General features: G+C 40.3%; 1 protein-coding gene across 2 annotated transcripts in view; it reads right to left on the bottom strand.

Moving 5' to 3' along the window:
* Positions 1-16,529, bottom strand: part of LOC134602112 (solute carrier organic anion transporter family member 1C1-like) — a 50,588-nt gene extending 34,059 nt beyond the window's left edge. The window contains exons 1-4 of one of the 2 annotated variants that reach the window (XM_063446640.1): positions 16,441-16,529; positions 13,007-13,147; positions 780-921; positions 566-698 (exon numbers count right to left, since the gene is read on the bottom strand). In XM_063446640.1, the coding sequence (XP_063302710.1) occupies positions 566-698; positions 780-921; positions 13,007-13,126 (395 nt within the window). In that variant the 5' untranslated portion in view covers positions 13,127-13,147; positions 16,441-16,529. Of the gene's footprint in view, positions 1-565; positions 699-779; positions 922-13,006; positions 13,148-16,440 lie in introns of those variants that run through there. The other variant, XM_063446641.1, reaches the window with a different exon arrangement.
* Positions 16,530-19,830: the final 3,301 nt, after the last annotated feature.

The following is a 19,830-nucleotide window of genomic DNA, read 5'->3' as shown; positions in this document are numbered from 1 at the left end:
GTCTCTGTGTATCACTGTGTGCACCTTTATTTGTCACTGTGTCTGTATATGTATGTCTCTGTGTATCACTGTGTCTGTATATGTATGTCTCTATGATTAATTGTGTGTATATATGTCACTATGTATTTATATGTATGTCTCTGTGTATCTCTGTGTCTGTATATGTATGTCTCTGTGATTCACTGTGTGTATATATGTCACTATGTATTTACATGTATGTCTCTGTGTATCACTGTGTCTGTATATGTATGTCTCTGTGATTCATTGTATGTATATATGTCACTATGTATTTCTATGTATGTCTCTGTGTATCACTGTGTGCACCTTTATATGTGCACCTTTATTTGTCACTGTGTCTGTATATGTGTGCCTCTGTGTATCACTTTGTCAGTATGTGTATGTCTCTGTCACTTAGTCTACATAAGTGTATCTATCTCTGTCACTGTGTCTGTATCTGTGTATCACTGTGTCTGTATATGTTTGTCTCTGTGACACTCTTTGTCTATATATGCGTATCTCTGTTTTCCTCTTGTGTCTGTTTGTCACTGTGACAGACATGACTTACGGTCCCATGAAAAAATGAGGCAAAGCAGTCATCAGACTTCCTACTGTCATCACAAGGCAGCCACCAGCAATTATCCGTGGCCGGTGAAATTTGGCTCCAAAATAACTGACCAACACTAGCACTAGTAAATTACCTGCAAAAAGACATGGATGGTGATTAGTAATGGTTATTGAATGGGAATGTTTGTGAAATAATCCATATAGAATGAAATTACCAAATTCGAAACTCCCATCAATAATTCCCACGATGGACGAGGAAAGGTCAAAACGTCTCTCAATCTGAGTAATGGAGCTTTTCATGTAACTTCCTGAGAAAGCTTTGGCAAAATAGGCAAAACACAAAGAAGCCAGAAACAGCTGAAAAAAATTAGCATTAGCATCGATATGTAAAGCGACCATCTATGTTGATCAATTATTATTTCTCATCACCTGGATTGCATATATTCCCATAACATATATAAAATAATAATGTACATATAAATGTCATTCTTTGCATTAGAATTAAAGCGGCAGTATATCCCACTTTCCAGTGGTTGCACAAATAGAAACATGGTGGGTTATATTCCCTAAAATGGAAACATGGTGGGTTCTATTCCCTAAATGGAAACATGGTGAGTTCTATTCCCTAAAATGGAAACATGGTGGGTTCTATTCCCTAAAATGGAAACATGGTGGGTTCTATTCCCTAAAATGGAAACATGGTGGGTTCTATTCCCTAAATGGAAACATGGTGAGTTCTATTCCCTAAAATGGAAACATGGTGGGTTCTATTCCCTAAAATGGAAACATGGTGGGTTATATTCCATAAAATGGAAACATGGTGGGTTCTATTCCCTAAAATGGAAACATGGTGGGTTCTATTCCATAAAATGGAAACATGGTGGGTTATATTCCCTAAAATGAAAACATGGTGGGTTCTATTCCCTAAATGGAAACATGGTGAGTTCTATTCCCTAAAATGGAAACATGGTGGGTTCTATTCCATAAAATGGAAACATGGTGGGTTCTATTCCCTAAAATGGAAACATGGTGGGTTATATTACCTAGAATGGAAACATGGTGGGATCTATTCCCTAAAATGCAAACATGGTGGGTTCTATTCCCTAAACTAAAAACATGGTGGGTTATATTCCCTAAAATGGAAACACGGTGGGTTCTATTCCCTAAAATGGAAACATGGTGGGATCTATTTCCTAAAACGGAAACATGGTGGGTTCTATTCCCTAAAATGCAAACATGGTGTGTTCTATTCCCTAAAATGGAAGCATGGTGGGATCTATTCCCTAAAATGGGAACATGATGGGATCTATTTCCTAAAATGGAAACATGGTGGGTTATATACACTAAAATGGAAACATGGTGGGTTATATTCCCTAAAACGGAAACATGGTGGGTTCTATTCCCTAAAACGGAAATATGGTGGGTTCTATTCCCTCAGATGGAAACATGGTGGGTTATATTCCCTAACATGGAAACATGGCAGGTTCTATTCCCTAAAATGGAAGCATGGTGGGATCTATTCCCTAAAACGGAAACATGGTGGGTTTTATTCCCTAAGATGGAAATATGGTGGGTTCTATTCCCTAAAATGGAAACATGGTGGGTTATATTCCCTAAGATGGAAACGTGGCAGGTTCTATTCCCTACAATGGAAACATGGTGGGTTCTATTCCCTAAAACGGAAATATGGTGGGTTCTATTCCCTCAGATGGAAACATGGTGGGTTCTATTCCCTAAAATGCAAACATGGTGTGTTCTATTCCCTAAAATGGAAGCATGGTGGGATCTATTCCCTAAAACGGAAACATGGTGTGTTTTATTCCCTAAGATGGAAATATGGTGGGTTCTATTCCCTAAAATGGAAACATGGTGGGTTATATTCCCTAAGATGGAAACGTGGCAGGTTCTATTCCCTACAATGGAAACATGGTGGGTTCTATTCCCTAAAATGGAAACATGGTGGGTTCTATTCCCTAAAATGGAAACATGGTGGGTTATATTACCTAAAATGGAAAAATGGTGGGATCTATTCCCTAAAATGGAAAAATGGTTGGTTCTATTACTTAATTGAAACATGGTGGGTTCTATTCCCTAAAATGGAAACATGGTGGGTTCTATTTCCTAAAATGGAAACATGGTGAGTTCTATTCCCTAAAATGGAAACAATGTGGGTTCTATTCCCTAAAATGGAAAAATGGTGGGATCTATTCCCTAAAACGGAAACATGGTGAGTTATATTCCCTAAAATGGAAACATGGTGGGTTCTATTCCCTAAAATGGAAACATGGTGGGTTCTATTCCCTAAAATGGAAACATAATGGGTTCTCTTCCTTAAATGGAAACATGGTGGGTTCTATTCCCTAAAATGGAAACATGGTGGGTTATATTCCCTAAAATGGAAACATGGTGGGTATTATTCCCTAAGATGGAAACATGGTGGGTTCTATTCCCTAAAACAGAAACATGGTGGGTTAAATTCCTTAAATGGAAACATGGTGGTTTATATTCCCTAAAATGGAAACATGGTGGGTTCTATTCCCTAAAGGGTAAACATGGTGAGTTATATTCCCTAAAATGGAAACATGGTGGGTTCTATTCCCTAAGACGGAAACATGGTGGGTTCTATTCCCTAAAATGGAAACACGGTGAGTTCTATTCCCTAAAATGGAAACATGGTGGGTTCTATTCCCTAAAATGGAAACATGGTGGGTTCTATTTCCTAAAATGGAAACATGGTGAGTTATATTCCCTAAAATGGAAACATGGTGGGTTCTATTCCCTAAAATGGAAACATAATGGGTTCTCTTCCTTAAATGGAAACATGGTGGGTTCTATTCCCTAAAATGGAAACATGGTGGGTTATATTCCCTAAAATGGAAACATGGTGGGTATTATTCCCTAAGATGGAAACATGGTGGGTTCTATTCCCTAAAACAGAAACATGGTGGGTTAAATTCCTTAAATGGAAACATGGTGGTTTATATTCCCTAAAATGGAAACATGGTGGGTTCTATTCCCTAAGATGGCAAACATGGTGGATTATATTCCTTAAATGGAAACATGGTGGGTTATTTTCACTAAAATGGAAACATGGTGGGTTATATTCCCTAAAACGGAAACATGGTGGGTTCTATTCCCTAAAACGGAAATATGGTGGGTTCTATTCCCTCAGATGGAAACATGGTGGGTTATTGTTACGACACTCGCCGCCTGGAGAGTGAAGCCGCCGTTTAGCCGATAATCCCCTTTCTCCAGAAATGCAGTTCCAGCATAACCGATCATAAGACTCCCGACCGGAGCATACGAATGCGGTAACTCCCGATCAGCAATCCATCCGAAATCCTTCCACAGCTAGAAATAAACGAAAACGCTGTCCCAATAGTCAATCCCTCCACAAACGAGACAAAGCTCCGTTTTGAAGGTCAAGCAGAATGTGTTTAATGGGGGCTACCTGCCCAGTATTTATGCAGGTCTCCACCAGGTAGACACTCCCCTAGGGGACCTGGTGGAAGACTGTAAAATATATTTAACAGTAGCCAATCGCAGTGGCCATAACACAAGCCCTCCCCATTTTACCCATAAGACATTTCTTCCTATCCCGGAGATAATTAGGGAGAAATCTAATTAACTCCGAGGATAGGAACCATCGCCATTTTAAACACAAACATACAAAATGCAATAAAATACATAAAATCCGAAATACCGAAGATATAGTGTTCGTGCAACGTATCCCCAGATAGCCTGAATCTGAAGGCATATTCCTGCCGAATAGCGCTCAGATCCGAAGTACACAGTCCAATCGCCATGGAGTCAAAGTCTCTCATAAGTCTTTCGGTGTACGAATGACTCCATGGGCCGGCTATTGGGCAGAAGGTACTAGTGCTCAAACCTGTGAAGGCGAACAAGATGCAGGCATCTTGGCAGGGCCCGTATAAAGTATTAGCCCAGGTGTGCGATACTACGTACCTTATAGCCAGCTGTTCAGATGACAGGATCCAGCGATCCTTTCATGTGAACATGCTAAAGGAATATCAGGAACGACCGGAGGATATAGCCGCAGTGTGTGCCCCCGCTGCAGACGATACCGAAAGCTTACCCCTACCCGACCTATTAGCCAGAGGTGCCCAGACGGATCTGACTGAGCTCGTACAGCTAGGGGACAGGTTAAGCCCCACGGAGAAGGAACAGGCGAAACAGCTTCTGTGGGAGAAGCAGGCGACGTTCTCCCAAGAACCCGGCTACACTACCCTAGCTGTACATAAGGTAGAGACCCCTGGACAGAACCCCTTACGACAGCCCCCGTACCGTATCCCTGAAGCAGTCCGAGAAGGAATGCGGAAGGAGATAGAGGAGATGACCCAGCTTGGGGTCATCGAGCACTCCGATAGCCCTTGGGCCTCCCCTGTAGTCCTGGTGCCTAAGAAAGATGGGACCACCCGGTTCTGTGTGGACTACAGGAGGCTCAACGAGCGGACCACCACTGACGCCTACCCGATGCCACGGGTAGACGAGTTATTAGACCGCATTGCCAGGGGACGCTACCTGACCACCATAGACCTGTATTGCGGGTTCATCTGTTTCCATGGGATTCGTGGATTTCCTGTCCGTACGCTATTGGTTTTTCGTTTCCTAAAGTACCGAATAAAAACTACCGAACATCGGCCACCCAGGAGAGGAGTGTGCGGCTCATTAACACCTTGACCACAAATTAGAACGCTGTGGTTAACCGCAAACACCTCTCCATTCCATTTCATACGGGTGGTCGTCGTTCGTATGCCGACCACGAGGCGGCGGCCATTTTGGACACGAGGCGAATCAGCGGTGTTCGGTGCAAAACCCATGGATCTAAAAACGGACTCTTTATCTACCGAACACCGCTGGAGACGGCCGTCCCTCCTTCTATTCCCTTGGAGGCATACGAACCCTGTTCCGTTCGGGGGTTTTCTTCATCCGTATGGACTTACCCAGATAGCCGGCCCATGGAGTCATTCGTACACCGAAAGACTTATGAGAGACTTTGACTCCATGGCGATTGGACTGTGTACTTCGGATCTGAGCGCTATTCGGCAGGAATATGCCTTCAGATTCAGGCTATCTGGGGATACGTTGCACGAACACTATATCTTCGGTATTTCGGATTTTATGTATTTTATTGCATTTTGTATGTTTGTGTTTAAAATGGCGATGGTTCCTATCCTCGGAGTTAATTAGATTTCTCCCTAATTATCTCCGGGATAGGAAGAAATGTCTTATGGGTAAAATGGGGAGGGCTTGTGTTATGACCACTGCTTGACCTTCAACACGGAGCCTTGTCTCGTTCTTGGGGGGATTCACTGTATGCTGTTGGAGATTTGACTGCTAGGAGTGTAAGCTGATGTCTGCTTTTCCTATTCATCTGCTAGCAGCTATTTGTGAGGTTCCAGCTGGAGTGCTACCTTATTCACCTATATCCAGTTTGTGAGTTCTGATGTTCTGCAGTAGCTGTGCCTTTCTGAGAAAAGGGGATTATCGCCTAAACGGATTTTAACCCCTCATATGCTGAAACGGTCCGTTACAGTTATATTCCCTAACATGGAAACATGGCGGGTTCTATTCCCTAAAATGGAAGCATGGTGGGATCTATTCCCTAAAACGGAAACATGGTGGGTTTTATTCCCTAAGATGGAAATATGGTGGGTTCTATTCCCTAAAATGGAAACATGGTGGGTTATATTCCCTAAGATGGAAACGTGGCGGGTTCTATTCCCTACAATGGAAACATGGTGGGTTCTATTCCCTAAAACGGAAATATGGTGGGTTCTATTCCCTCAGATGAAAACATGGTGGGTTCTATTCCCTAAAATGCAAACATGGTGTGTTCTATTCCCTAAAATGGAAGCATGGTGGGATCTATTCCCTAAAACGGAAACATGGTGTGTTTTATTCCCTAAGATGGAAATATGGTGGGTTCTATTCCCTAAAATGGAAACATGGTGGGTTATATTCCCTAAGATGGAAACGTGGCAGGTTCTATTCCCTACAATGGAAACATGGTGGGTTCTATTCCCTAAAATGGAAACATGGTGGGTTCTATTCCCTAAAATGGAAACATGGTGGGTTATATTACCTAAAATGGAAAAATGGTGGGATCTATTCCCTAAAATGGAAAAATGGTTGGTTCTATTACTTAATTGAAACATGGTGGGTTCTATTCCCTAAAATGGAAACATGGTGGGTTCTATTTCCTAAAATGGAAACATGGTGAGTTCTATTCCCTAAAATGGAAACATGGTGGGTTCTATTCCCTAAAATGGAAACATGGTGGGATATATTCCCTAAAACGGAAGCATGGTGGGATCTATTCCCTAAGACGGAAACATGGTGGGTTCTATTCCCTAAAATGGAAACATGGTGGGTTCTATTCCCTAAAATGGAAACATGGTGGGTTCTATTTCCTAAAATGGAAACATGGTGAGTTATATTCCCTAAAATGGAAACATGGTGGGTTCTATTCCCTAAAATGGAAACACAATGGGTTCTCTTCCTTAAATGGAAACATGGTGGGTTCTATTCCCTAAAATGGAAACATGGTGGGTTATAATCCCTAAAATGGAAACATGGTGGGTATTATTCCCTAAGATGGAAACATGGTGGGTTCTATTCCCTAAAACAGAAACATGGTGGGTTAAATTCCTTAAATGGAAACATGGTGGTTTATATTCCCTAAAATGGAAACATGGTGGGTTCTATTCCCTAAGATGGTAAACATGGTGGATTATATTCCTTAAATGGAAACATGGTGGGTTCTATTCCCTAAAATGGAAACATGGTGGGTTATATTCACTAAAATGGAAACTTGGTGGGTTCTATTCCCTAAGATGGAAACATGGTGGGTTATATTCCTTAAATGGAAACATGATGGGTTATATTATCTAAAACTGAAACATGGTGGGTTCTATTCCCTAAGATGGAAACATGGTGGATTATATTCCGTAATGGAAACATGGTGGGTTCTATTCCCTAAAACAGAAACATGGTGGGTTATATTCCCTAAAATGGAAACATGGTGGGTATTATTCCCTAAGATGGAAACATGTTGGGTTATATTCCCTAAAATAGAAACATGGTGGGTTCTATTCCCTAAGATGGAAACATGGTGGGTTATATTCCTTAAATGGAAACATGGTGGGTTCTATTTCCTAAAATGGAAACATGGTGGGTTCTATTCCCTAAAATGGAAACTTGGTGGGTTCTATTCCCTAAGATGGAAACATGGTGGGTTATATTCCTTAAATGGAAACACGGTGGGTTCTATTCCCTAAAATTGAAATATGGTGGGTTCTATTCCCTAAGGTGGAAACATGGTGGGTTCTATTCCCTAAGATGGAAACATGGTGGTTTATATTCCTTAAATGGAAACATGGTGGGTAATATTACCTAAAACTGAAACATGGTGAGTTATATTCCCTAAAATGGAAACATGGTGGGATCTATTCCCTAAAATGAAAACATTGTACGTTATATTACCTAAAACTGAAACATGGTGAGTTATATTCCCTAACATGCAAACATGGTGGGATCTATTCCCTAAAATGGAAACATGATGGGATCTATTCCCTAAAATGGAAACATGGTGGGTATTATTCCCTAAGATGGAAACATGTTGGGTTCTATTCCCTAAAATAGGAACATGTTGGGTTCTATTCCCTAAAATGGAAACATGGTGGGTTATATTCCTTAAATGGAAACATGGTGGGTTCTATTCCCTAAAATGGAAACATGGTGGGTTCTATTCCCTAAATGGAAACATGGTGAGTTCTATTCCCTAAAATGGAAACATGGTGGGTTCTATTCCCTAAAATGGAAACATGGTGGGTTATATTCCATAAAATGGAAACATGGTGGGTTCTATTCCCTAAAATGGAAACATGGTGGGTTCTATTCCATAAAATGGAAACATGGTGGGTTCTATTCCCTAAGATGGAAACATGGTGGGTTATATTCCTTAAATGGAAACATGGTGGGTTCTATTTCCTAAAATGGAAACATGGTGGGTTCTATTCCCTAAAATGGAAACTTGGTGGGTTCTATTCCCTAAGATGGAAACATGGTGGGTTATATTCCTTAAATGGAAACACGGTGGGTTCTATTCCCTAAAATTGAAATATGGTGGGTTCTATTCCCTAAGGTGGAAACATGGTGGGTTCTATTCCCTAAGATGGAAACATGGTGGTTTATATTCCTTAAATGGAAACATGGTGGGTAATATTACCTAAAACTGAAACATGGTGAGTTATATTCCCTAAAATGGAAACATGGTGGGATCTATTCCCTAAAATGAAAACATTGTACGTTATATTACCTAAAACTGAAACATGGTGAGTTATATTCCCTAACATGCAAACATGGTGGGATCTATTCCCTAAAATGGAAACATGATGGGATCTATTCCCTAAAATGGAAACATGGTGGGTATTATTCCCTAAGATGGAAACATGTTGGGTTCTATTCCCTAAAATAGGAACATGTTGGGTTCTATTCCCTAAAATGGAAACATGGTGGGTTATATTCCTTAAATGGAAACATGGTGGGTTCTATTCCCTAAAATGGAAACATGGTGGGTTATATTCCCTAAAATGGAAACATGGTGGGTTCTATTCCCTAAGATGGAAACATGGTGGGTTATATTCCTTAAATGGAAACTTGGTGGGTTCTATTCCCTAAGATGGAAACATGGTGGGTTATATTCCTTAAATGGAAACATGGTGGGTTATATTACCTAAAACTGAAACATGGTGAGTTATATTCCCTAAAATGGAAACATCGTGGGATCTATTCCCTAAAATGAAAACATGGTGGGTTATATTACCTAAAACTGAAACATGGTGAGTTATATTCCCTAACATGCAAACATGGTGGAATCTATTCCCTAAAATGGAAACATGGTGGGTTGTATTACCTAAAACTGAAACATGGTGGGTTCTATTCCCTAAAATGCAAAAATGGTGGGATCTATTGCCTAAAATGGAAAAATAGTTACATAGTTACATAGTTACATAGCTGAAAAGAGACTTGCGTCCATCAAGTTCAGCCTTCCTCACATATGTTTTTTGCTGTTGATCCAAAAGAAGGCAAATAAACCCAGTTTGAAGCACTTCCAATTTTGCAACAAGCTAGGAAAAAAATTCCTTCTTGACCCCAGAATGGCAGTCATATTTATCCTTGGATCAAGCAGTTATTACCCTACGTTGAAAGATTATATCCTTGAATATTCTGTTTTTGCTAGTATGCATCTAGTAGCTGTTTGAATATCTGTATGGACTCTGATAAAACCACTTCTTCAGGCAGAGAATTCCACATCCTGATTGTTCTTACAGTAAAAAAACCTTTCCTTTGCCTTAGACGAAATCTTCTTTCTTCTAGTCTAAACGCATGACCTCGTGTCCTATGTAAAGTCCGGTTTGTGAATAGATTTCCACACAATGGTTTGTATTGGCCCCGAATATATTTGCATAATGTTATCATTTTCCCTCTCAGGTGACGTTTTTCTAAACTAAATAGGTTTAAATTTGTTAACCTTTCTTCATACCTGATATGTTCCATTCCTTTTATTAATTTTGTAGCCCGCCTCTGCACTTTTTCTAGTGACATAATATCCTTCTTTAGAACAGGTGCCCAAAATTGCACTGCATATTCAATGTGTGGTCTTACCGGTGATTTATAAAGAGGCAAAATGATATTCTCATCCCGAGAATGAATGCCCTTTTTCATGCATGACAATACCCTACTGGCCTTGGCCACTGCTGATTGACATTGCACATTGTTGCATAGTTTGTTGTCTATAACAATTCCCAAGTCCAAGTGGTGAGTTATATTCCCTAAAATGCAAAAATGATGGGATCTATTCCCTATAATGGAAACATGGTGAGTTATATTCCCTAAAATAGAAACATGGTGGGTTCTATTCCCTAAAGGGTAAACATGGTGAGTTATATTCCCTAAAATGGAAACATGGTGGGTTATGTTCCCTAAAATGGAAACATGGTGGGTTCTATTCCCTAAAATAGAAACAGGGTGGGTTCTATTCCTTAAATGGATACCTGGTAGGTTCTATCCCCTAAAAGGGAAACATGGTGGGTTCTATTCCCTAAAAGGGAAACATGGTGGGTTATGTTCCCTAAAATGGAAATATGGTGGGATCTGTTACCTAAAATGGTGAGTTATAACGGGAATTGTAGAGAACTGTCAAGGCATAATCGACAAACTCTAACAGTTCTCCTTCTTTCCTTTTCTCCAGTTATTCTGGATTTGTCCAGAATTCCCTCACAACTCTTCTAATAGGAATGCCCTATGTTTTCTGACTCCTCCATATCTGGAATACCGCGCAAGATCATGAACTCCACCCTTCAATAATGCAGAGGCAGAACTCATAGAGCCTTTGTTTTGATAGCACAGATGTTTTGACTTCCAGTGTAAATTAATGTGTGTGGTCTGTCGTGACAGTTAACTGGCGATTAGTACAGTCAGTGAGGCAGCAGAGTGAGAGAAGGCAGGAGGTCAGGGTTCAATGTGCAATATTTCACAGGTCTATTTACCAAATAACCAATTTGTCTAGATGGACACATTTTTTTTGCCAGTTAGTGATAATTGATAATAACAACATTTTGCCTGCTGAAAGCACTAGCAGTTAGTAAGCAAACAGTTGAAACCATTCCTGTTAATCATGTGGCCAGCTGCCCCATTAACAAGCAAAAAAAGAAAATAAACAATAAAGACAATGGGATTTAATATGATAGCCATATTACTAAAGGGAGATTTAATGACTCTCTTATGCCCACACCTCCTTGCCACAAGTGGAGGCATATTTATTAGGAATTGAGCAGCCACAGCTAAAAACTAAACTAGCCACGGGGAAACTATTGGTGCCACATCGCTAGAAGGGACACATCACATGGGGATGAGGCAAGTAAATGATGTGGTCCTACCTGTGGGCATTGGGTGGGGTAAATATTCAATAAAGCCGAGTTAACAGGTCAGTGGAGTGTCCCATTAATAATCAATAATATAGAAGGGTACGGATTAAACCTTATATGAGGCCTATAGTCTGTCCAGAATATCTCCAACCTCAGTTAATGTTGGTCTGTTACAACCCACACTACAGCATGGGTCGACAGAGTCAGTAGCTTGGGAATCACCTAACGGCAAATACTTTACTGCGGAGACAGTTTATTTACTCATGATTAAAGTAAAGGTTATTGATCTAACTGTTCATACACTGATGTATCGAGATCAGCCGACGTCTGGAAAGTTATTCAGAACTTCACCCTCCGACCATTCCCTTCCACAACTAGAAAGGTGAAGGGCGAAAACTGCTAGATATCTCTATTAAGGACAATATATTCACTTATGATTTTACCCGATCACCAAACTGTCATGGAATGAAAATTGAAATTCCCAACAAAATGGGAATAGAAATCTCTTGCTGGTTCTCCTAGAGCAGTTTGACCAAAAACTCAGGGTAACAAGTAACTGCTTATCACATCTCTATTTAATGCATCTCAGTTATTTTGTCCAAACTAGTCTCCAGGTACACCTACCAGTCCAGGTTTAAGGGATTACCCAGTTGTATCTAATGTGTTTTTAGAAAAAAACAAAAACACCTTAGACACAACTGGATAATCCCTAAATCCTGGACTGGTAGTGATGCCTTGAGGACTGTTTTGGGAAGCACTGATTTAGTCATAAATCTGAACTCTGACACAAGGAGAGACTGTCACAATCAATGAAGGTGGATACAAGGTCAATCTACCTGAAATATCTTCCAGTTCTCAGTTTGGAAATATGTTTCCACCTTAATGTGTGTTGTCAGTCACCCATTGTTGTGACCTTACTACACGTGAAGCCACAGAAATGTCTGTTAATAATCTACACAAACAGAGCAACCATAAAACAACACAGGGACAAAATATATCCTTAAATGCAAAACACTGGTAATGGTATCTGGAACAAAGTGCAGATTGCATGAATGAACCCTTTTCCAATTTCCAACTAAGCGTCAAGAATAGGATAAACCGTAAGATCCTAATCAGGTCCTGTAAATAGCTATGTGTGTGGTTAGATCCCAATTTCTCATTTGATCTACGAGATAATAAAGATTAATTGCATTGTTTGCACTCTCTGGGACACGGATAAAAACAATGTATTGTTTCGGCTAGAACACTTGACTAACCAATCATTTGTTTAAATTCCAGAGATTTAATGAAAGCTAGGAGTTGTTAGACTATCTGGGAGCCATGATCACATCTGTCCTCTGGGACATTAGCTGGAGATTCCGTCCTGCTTTAGAGGGCTTCCATTTTATGGGAAGAGGATATGAATTATCAAGATTAGCTTTTTCCTAAAAAAGCAAATTTGCTGGATCCTTCAAATCAGACAATGTGATATAGACTTTCAAACTGTTTACCTTTAGAGTGTCACAGCATGATTCCTTTTTGGGGGGGATTTTCTCCTCATTTTTAGTTACGGGCGGAATTGGCGTTGAATGTATTTTGTTCAGTTCACTGGAATTGTTGTCTACGGTCATGTTGCAGAGTATACTGAGATGCTGAATGGACAACTAAGAGAAGGAAATTGAAGGCAGATAGATATATATATAAAAAAAAGAAAAAGTTCTGGAAAGACATGTATAAAAGACACAGTTATTGCTGAATGAGGAAGTTTGGGGTGGGGATTTCTAAATTAATTAAACAATACGAGGAGTTTACAGAATAATTTCTCCCTGTTTCTCTGCATCCTGTGTATGAAATACTATTCACTTACCTCTTACATTACCTACTCCTCTTATTCAAAAATGGACATTCCCCTTACCCTAAGAACTCATTAGACCCTGATAGATCCTCTCCAGGAACCTTGGAAGGAGGAAAACTGATAGATCCTCTCCAGAAACAGTGGAAGGAGTAAAACTGATAGATCCTTTCCAGGAGCCTTGGTAGGAGGAAAACTGATAGATCCTCTCCAGGAACCTTGGAAGGAGAAAAACTGATAGATGCTCTCTAGGAACCTTGGAAAGAGGAAAACTGATAGATGCTCTCTAGGAACCTTGGAAAGAGGAAAACTGATAGATGCTCTCTAGGAACCTTGGTAGGAGGAAAACTGATAGATCCTCTCGAGGAACCTTGGAAGGAGGAAAACTGATAAATCCTCTCGAGGAACCTTGGAAAGAAGAAAACTGATAGATCCTCTCGAGGAACCTTGGAAGGAGGAAAACTGATAAATCCTCTCGAGGAACCTTGGAAAGAAGAAAACTGATAGATCCTCTCCATGAACCTTGGTAGGAGGAAAACTGATAGATCCTCTCCAGGAACCTTGGTAGGAGGAAAACTGATAGATGCTCTCTAGGAACCTTGGTAGGAGGAAAACTGATAAATCCTCTCCAGGAACCTTGGAAGGAGGAAAACTGATAGATCCTCTCCAGGAATCTTGGTAGGAGGAAAACTGATAAATCCTCTCCAGGAACCTTGGAAATAAGAAAACTGATAGATCCTCTCCAGGAACCTTGGAAAGAGGAAAACTGATAGATCCTCTCCAGGAACCTTGGAAGGAGGGAAACTGATAGATCCTCTCCAGGAACCTTGGAAGGAGAAAAACTGACAGATCCTCTCCAGGAACCTTGGTAGGAGGAAAACTGATAAATCCTCTCCAGGAACCTTGGAAGGAGGAAAACTGATAGATCCTCTCCAGGAACCTTGGTAGGAGGAAAACTGATAGATCCTCTCCAGGAACCTTGGAAGGAGGAAAACTGATGGATCCTCTCCAGGAACCTTGGTAGGAGGAAAACTGATAAATCCTCTCCAGGAACCTTGGAAATAAGAAAACTGATAGATCCTCTCCAGGAACCTTGGAAAGAGGAAAACTGATAGATCCTCTCCAGGAACCTTGGTAGGTGGAAAACTGATAGATCCTCTCTAGGCACCTTGAAAAGAGGAAAACTGATAGATCTTCTCCAGGAACCTTTGTTGGAGGAAAACTGATAGATCCTCTCCAGGAACCTTGGTAGGAGGAAAACTGATAGATCCTCTCCAGGAACCTTGGAAGGAGGAAAACTGATAGATCCTCTACAGGAACCTTGGTAGGAGGAAAACTGATAAATCCTCTCCAGGAACCTTGGAAATAAGAAAACTGATAGGTCCTCTCCAGGAACCTTGGAAAGAGGAAAACTGATAGATCCTCTCCAGGAACCTTGGTAGGTGGAAAACTGATAGATCCTCTCTAGGCACCTTGAAAATTGGAAAACTGACAGATCCTCTCCAGGAACCTTGGTAGGAGGAAAACTGATAGATCCTCTCCAGGAACCTTGGTAGGAGGAAAACTGATAGATCCTCTCCAGGAACCTTTGTAGGAGGAAAACTGATAAATCCTCTCCAGGAACCTTGGAAATAAGAAAACTGATAGGTCCTCTCCAGGAACCTTGGAGGGAGGAAAACTGATAGATCCTCTCCAGGAACCTTGGTAAGGGGCTATTTAGAGTGAGTGTGTTTTAAACCACTTGATCCAGAACCGTTAGTTGGTTAATAACACCATAATCCATACAGCAGCATCTCACGGCAATGAGCAACATGTCAAGAGGCCTTCAGTAAACAGATAATGTAAACATTACATACAGCTAGACACAGAATAATATCTCTCAATGACAGGAGAGCAGGACGTACAACAGTAAAAGGGTTAATCAAATAAACTTTGGATGTTTACCAAAATACTGATTTAAAGGGCAGTTTAGGAGACGTCAGGTCAATTAATTCGATTGTAAAACATTATTAAACAAAGCATCTGTCCGCAGCAACCAAAGAACACCTGTAAATTGCAAAAAGTGCAAAACTGTAATAAATGTACCGATTCATGGAGTCTGGTTATCAGATTCTAACATTATAGTAACATACAAGAACAGGGGAAACACAAGACATGTCCCCAGTAACAAGCAGTGTTTAGTGCTATGTGCGACGTGTTAATCAAATGATGAGTGGATAGTAAATTATAATTATTTAAGCACATTGTCTCAGCTCACGATGAAATACACTGCATCGTGTACACACTATTTTCTGCAAGTGATATTTATCTATACATTTTTATTTCTGGTTTATTAACGCAATGCAATGATTCGCTCTCTGACTAAAGGCGCAAATAAGGACGATCAGTGGTTACTAAAGGTTTTCTTCACAAACTGTCCAATTTTATGATTTGATTTTAAGTTGCCAATGGTTAGTATGAGTCCCCAAAGTCTGCAAAATAATAAAAAGAACTGCGACAATGACACTTACGCCTAATTTATAATAATTCGCCATGGATTGTAGCCTGACCAAAATTATATTGATCAAATCAAAGTTTGAAAGACGGCTGCCATGTGAGCGTTTCAAACAGACAGATATATCTCCACTGATAACAGATGTTTTGTGTTCCCCAAAGCGGATCAGACAGGGGGTGGTTAGTGACATCATCAGTACGCACCCATGTCAATTGGCTACAATAACAATCAGCGCATTTCCACCATTGAGAGTTTTTATGGATTGCACTTTGTTTTCACATGTAAAAAGTATGGGGGGGGGGGTACTAGGCTGCACTTTAAAAATGATGTTTGCGTCAGAGCCTCTCACAGTGGCCATGGGGGTACGCACAAGCTCCATAGCACAGTATGAAGGGGCATGTATCTGAAGAACAACATCCATATTACCCCAAACTAGGTGCTTTATGTCACAACCTTTACTTCTATGAGAAAAGCAACATTTAAGAAAAAAAAATAAAAAAACTTCACCAGAAATCATGAATTTAGATTTAGCAAAGAAGAATTATAGGAGATAACATAATTATTATACATGCATTCAATCTAAAGGAAACATTCCATACCTTTGTCACACGCTAGCCCATCAGCTTGTCCTGACTCTGTCTAGTGTAGCCCATATGTGTAGGTCAGTTCTGTAATCATTAACCTGAGTGTGTCCTGGACAAACAGAGTCAATGAATGTTTACTGACCCTCCACAGCCTGCTTTAAAGGATTAGGTGTCCTCCTGAAGAATGCTATACTCAATAAAATGGACTATTGAAATAGCCACCCAGCAGTCTTTTCCTTTTTAGATTGTTATTCCCTCAGTCAGCTCAGTATTAAATGATCACGGTCAGCTCTGGGTAGTCGCTGTTACACTGGGCCCGAGCGATGTGTCCCAACATCAAAACATGACAAGAAGTAAGAGGCCACCAAAACCATCCACGGTGAATTATCAGTCATTATTCTGAATACTCAGGGATCTGTAAACAGCCCTGGAATGAGCTCCTCGTGTCAATCTTACAGCACTGGCCAATATTGAATTTCTAAGAACACAGAGAATGGATAAAAGTCAGTAGCAAACGCTTAGGTACTCAATTCAACCATTCAGATCTTGAATATATTTTATCGCACATGTAACATTACAAAGAGAACAGTTTTGGACAACAATCCCGAATTATGTGTAAATACTCATTTTCGCTATTCTGTATAGTCCAAGGTCTTCGTAAATATAACACGCTCTGTCCCAAGCAAAAAATAAATAAACAAAAGATAAATAATCAGCAATAATTGTAGTTTGTGCTTGGAATGCAAATTGTTGGCACTGTAAGAGCTAAGAAAGGAATGGATGCAAATAGTACAGAATGAATGTAAATAATCAGAATTGATTTAATTGTAGTTTTATTTATTTTACTGGTATCAGCACAGCTCCAAGATTTATAGAGTGGGGGGGCTGGGGGAGGAGGGGTGGTGGGAGGGGGATAAGTCAAAGGGATTCGGACTGTGGAAGAGGTGAGACAGTATTGTTAGGAAATTATTTATTTTCTTACCCACAATGGGTCCAAACCAACCAATCTGTTCTGTTTTTTAATCTCCTCAACACCACCTCAACCTTAGCTTTGTGTGGCCCCTAAATAAAACATATTACCTGTTTTCTAATCCTCCTCAACCTCCAGACTCTTCTACTTACCTCAAGAACACCTTCAGCCCTTCATAGATATTCTTAACAAGTGCCAGACCTGCAAGTCTTGTACCAATAAAAATAATCTTTCCATACATGGACTGTTCCATATGCTCTGAGATGTCCTGATTGTACCTTTCTATATATTTGTATTTATTTTACAATTTGTATCTATTTACTAATGAATCTAAACACAGAGATACAACAAGTTCTAGGACAAAAAAAATCAGACATTTGTTACGATGAGTTCTGCCCAGCACCAACTTTGACATGATTTGACCCCTAACCTTGTAGACATCATGCCACCAGAATAGGCTCCTTGCTGTGTTAATCTACCCCGTCCCACATTGGATCAATAACATTGAAATAAAAATTTCTGATCACCTTGTGCCAGTTCTCTCCTGATTTCTTCTCATCAATGCTTCACAACAAACTAAAAGTCTTTTAACAGCACTTTTGTGTGAGCAGCGAATTCCTGCAGTTAGAAAAATAACTCTCTAATGAAGCAAACTTTACTAATCCTGTAAGAAGAGGGCCAGTCTGCTCCGGGTGACTCTGGCCTCTCTGGGAACATTCCAGCTTGGAATTAACCATAGGCGCTGGGGTGGACATCTTGCCTAATCTCGGCTACAGTAAGAATGCAGACAGATCACTGCAGGGGATCTACAGGGTAAATCTACACTTACATAGGAAGTATGAGTACATAACGAAGGTTTATAAGATCTGAGTATACCACAGCCTGCACTCATTTCAGATCTATGAAGAATTACTATGATGGGGAGAATTCATTGGACTGATTAGAAAGCAATGATGTCTGGCTGGAGCAGTGTATTGTCTGCCCTAAATAAGAGCCATTTGTCTGGATACAATCAGGGTTGGATACAATCGGGGTCGGATACAATCGGGATTTCTTGTTATGATCCATACTGGGGCAAAGTGCCTAAACTGGAACAGCAGGACAGTTTTCTGGTTTCCATGGTGACAATACATTAAAAATTTAGTAATTATTAAAAAAAAACTGCAGTAAAATACTTGACATTGTTATCGTCAAGGTGAATCCTACGCTAACAATTCACATTATTTCATCCAAAAGGCCAAATCTCTTATGAGTCAGACACGTTTAAACCGAGCTTAACCCCTTAAGGACACATGACATGTGGGACATGTCATGATTCCCTTTTATTCCAGAAGTTTGGTCCTTAAGGGGTTAAAGCACGTTTTAAAGACGTTTACAAGGCACTAAAAATCTCTGTTCTTTAATTGTTTGACCCCTTAAGGACCAAACTTCTGGAATAAAAGGGAATCATGTCATGTCACACGTGTCATGTGTCCTTAAGGGGTTAAAGGGATTTGGAATAGCGCACAGGTTGGATTTATTTGGGCTGATGAATACCATATCTATACATACCATTACTGCCCCCCAAAGAGCGCTTATTTCTGTGTCTCTTCACAGATATCACTAAAGCGAAAGTTCCTACTTCCACAATATTAATATCGAATCCATGTGCCCTTAGACGGAATTCCATGGCTGAGAGTGTCAGCTGACACACCTTATTCAGTAGTGGTTATGGTGCTTTTCAGGTTGACTCACAATGAATAACAGATGCGGACTGCTTGTCACAATATTTTTTGCTGTCTCATGCCAGATTGAAAAGCTCTCTAACCCCGTAATCAGAAAGTAAATATTCCACTGGGAGAAAGTTGAAATACTTGTATGCCATCAAAGTTCGCAAACATCACAAAACTTAGTGAAAATGGTGTATTCCCAGATTTTAAGGGAGGAGGAGAGTTTATATTGTGTAAGGAGAATTCCAGGTCACAGGGTGTAAGATCATCTGTAAACAGAGTTAGAGAGCTTTTAAATACAAGTTAATGGAATGGCCAAAGCACCATAACCACTGTAACTGTTTAGTAATGGTTTGGAAACGTACACTGAGTCTGCAGAGCAATGGTTGCTTTCTCCTCTGTGTCCTGGAGGCTCCCCGCACTGAGCTAAGCCCAACTGTGCAGGGATAAGCTCATTGTCTGAGAACGCTTAACCTACACTCTGAACCAATGAGCCGGTCCTGCGTGGGAGGGTCTAGTTCAGGGGAGCTTAGTATTCTAAGTATAACAGTTTGACTAATTAAACTGGGAGCGCCAGGCTACTTCTAGCACCATAACCACTACCATTTTTGCTATGCTGGCAAAGTGTGCTGGCAATTTGTAGGAATTGAGACAAATTAATTGTTTGCTCAATATTGGATAAGACAACTGAATACGTATGTGCATGAAGCTAATCAATGGTTATAA

This window comes from Pelobates fuscus, chromosome 3 (genome assembly GCF_036172605.1).
Source record: "Pelobates fuscus isolate aPelFus1 chromosome 3, aPelFus1.pri, whole genome shotgun sequence".
Lineage (NCBI taxonomy): Eukaryota > Metazoa > Chordata > Amphibia > Anura > Pelobatidae > Pelobates > Pelobates fuscus.
Note: the sequence above shows the minus strand (reverse complement) of the source record. Positions and strands in the feature narration are given on the sequence as shown.